This window comes from Trichechus manatus, unplaced genomic scaffold (genome assembly GCF_000243295.1).
Source record: "Trichechus manatus latirostris isolate Lorelei unplaced genomic scaffold, TriManLat1.0 scaffold00216, whole genome shotgun sequence".
NCBI lineage: Eukaryota > Metazoa > Chordata > Mammalia > Sirenia > Trichechidae > Trichechus > Trichechus manatus.
This window is the reverse complement of record NW_004444152.1, coordinates 710,956-712,778: the sequence shown is the minus strand read 5'-3', so window position 1 is coordinate 712,778 and position 1,823 is coordinate 710,956. Positions and strand designations below refer to the sequence as shown.

The window sequence follows — 1,823 nt, the reverse complement described above, 5'->3', positions numbered from 1 at the left end:
GGGGGGAGAGTGAGGACACCCCTCGGCGGGGAGAGCGAAGACACCCCTGGGGGGGAGAGCGAAGACACCCCTGGGGGGAGAGTGAGGACACCCCTGGGGGGAGAGTGAGGACACCCCTGGTGGGAGAGCAAAGATACTGTGGGCAGGGACTAAAGATGACCCTGGGGTGAGAAGAGTGAGGACACCTCTGGAAGGATGGAGGAGGGAGGATGTTCTAGGGGAGGAGAATGAGACACCCCTGGGGGGCCTTACTCTCTTCTCCAGCACCGTATCTTGCCCCACACCCCACTTTATGCCCTCACCCCACTGAACTCCCTGGCTTGGAGATATTTGGTTCCTTAGCCCTGGAAGTGACCCTGCCCACATAAACCAAACCAACCCCGTTGCTCTGGAGTGGATTCCGACTCACAGCAGCCCTATAGGACAAAGTAGAACTGCTCCATAGGGTTTCTAAGGCTGTCATCTTCACAGAAGCAGACTGCCACAGCCTTCTGCCACACAGTGCCTGCCACCAGTGCAAACCACCGACCTTTTGGTTAGGAGCCAAGCACTTGAACCACTGTACCCCCAGGGCTCCTTCCTGCCCACATAGCTCCTTCCAAGAGCGATTTCACATCACCTCCTCCTGGAAGCCTTTCCTGTCGCCACTGTCCCACCGCCAGCCCCAGCCTAGGCCGCGCCTGTCTCCCTGTAATCTTCACAGAACCCTCTGAAGCAGATTCTCCCATCATCCTGTTTTTACAGGTGGGACGCTGGGCTGGCTGAGGCCCAGGGAGGGCACGCCGGTTACCAGAGTCCCCAGAGCAGCCAGGGGTGGCACTGAGTAAAAACCATGGTCTCCCTGGGCCTCCCCGGCCTGGGGCTAAGGGGCCAGTCTTTGGATCCTGCCTTTGTTTGTGGCCTTGCGCTCCTCCTTCCTCTGTAACTTGTGTCAGCCTGGGGGTTGGGGTGAGTTCAGTTTGGGGGCTGGCCTGGAGGGCTGGGGGGCGCAGCGGGGTGGTTGGTGTGAGGGAGACAGGGGGGCCTAGGCTGGCTATGGTACGTGAACACGCCCGGGCTCTTCTGGCGAGGCCCCAGCGCTCAGCCTCCCGAGCTAGCCCACACAGCCAGCTGCCGTATTTTGAGGAGGCAGGAGGTGGGGAAGAGAAAAGGAGGAAGAGGTGGGGAAAGCAGCCAACCTCATGGTCGCCGGCTTAAGACTCAGGCAGATATGGGCTCCAATCCCTGTGGCCCAGTGTGACCTTCCTCACTGAGCTCCTCTGTCAAATGCTGTGGTCACAGCCTCTGCCCACTGGGTGGGGGGAGGCAGGGAAGAATCACCCCCTCTGCACAGAGGAGTGGCAGGGTTCAAGGTGAAACAGGAGAGCGCTTTTTCCTCCCCTCTGAAGCTGAGTCCCCTTCTTCCCCTTCCTGCCCCCAGTCTCAGCTGGATCAAGATAGATCTTACTTCCTTATTTTGACTTGTGGGGACAAGGGGGTGGGGAAGGCGGCTCTCACTCCTGCCTCCCTCCAGGGGGCTGTGGGTGCCCCCTCAACTTCACTGAGGCCCCACCAGACTCACCTCAGCCCTCGCCTGGACAGTCAGATGGACAGATGAAACTTCACTCAGGGCTTTCCCCAGCTCCCCCTCCCTCTCCCCCTGCCTGCACCCCCACGCCCCTTCGTCCTTGTCTCTGCCTGTGCCCCTCTCCTCAGCCTCCCTGGGAGCCCCGAGCACCCGCCCCTCGGCCACGTACCCAGGCCAGCGGCAGAGAGCAAGAAGAGGAGGAAGACTGTCGCAGGCAGAGCTTGGAGGAGCCCTGGAGCCCCGGGCATCTTCTCCC

General features: G+C 61.0%; 1 protein-coding gene across 1 annotated transcript in view; it reads right to left on the bottom strand.

The window, feature by feature from the left end:
• CD79A (CD79a molecule) overlaps nucleotides 1-1,823 on the bottom strand; it is a 4,826-nt gene extending 3,003 nt beyond the window's left edge. The window contains exon 1 of the mRNA XM_012559172.2: nucleotides 1,737-1,823. Within this exon, the coding sequence (XP_012414626.1) occupies nucleotides 1,737-1,815 (79 nt within the window). The 5' untranslated portion in view covers nucleotides 1,816-1,823. The remainder of the gene's footprint in view (nucleotides 1-1,736) is intronic.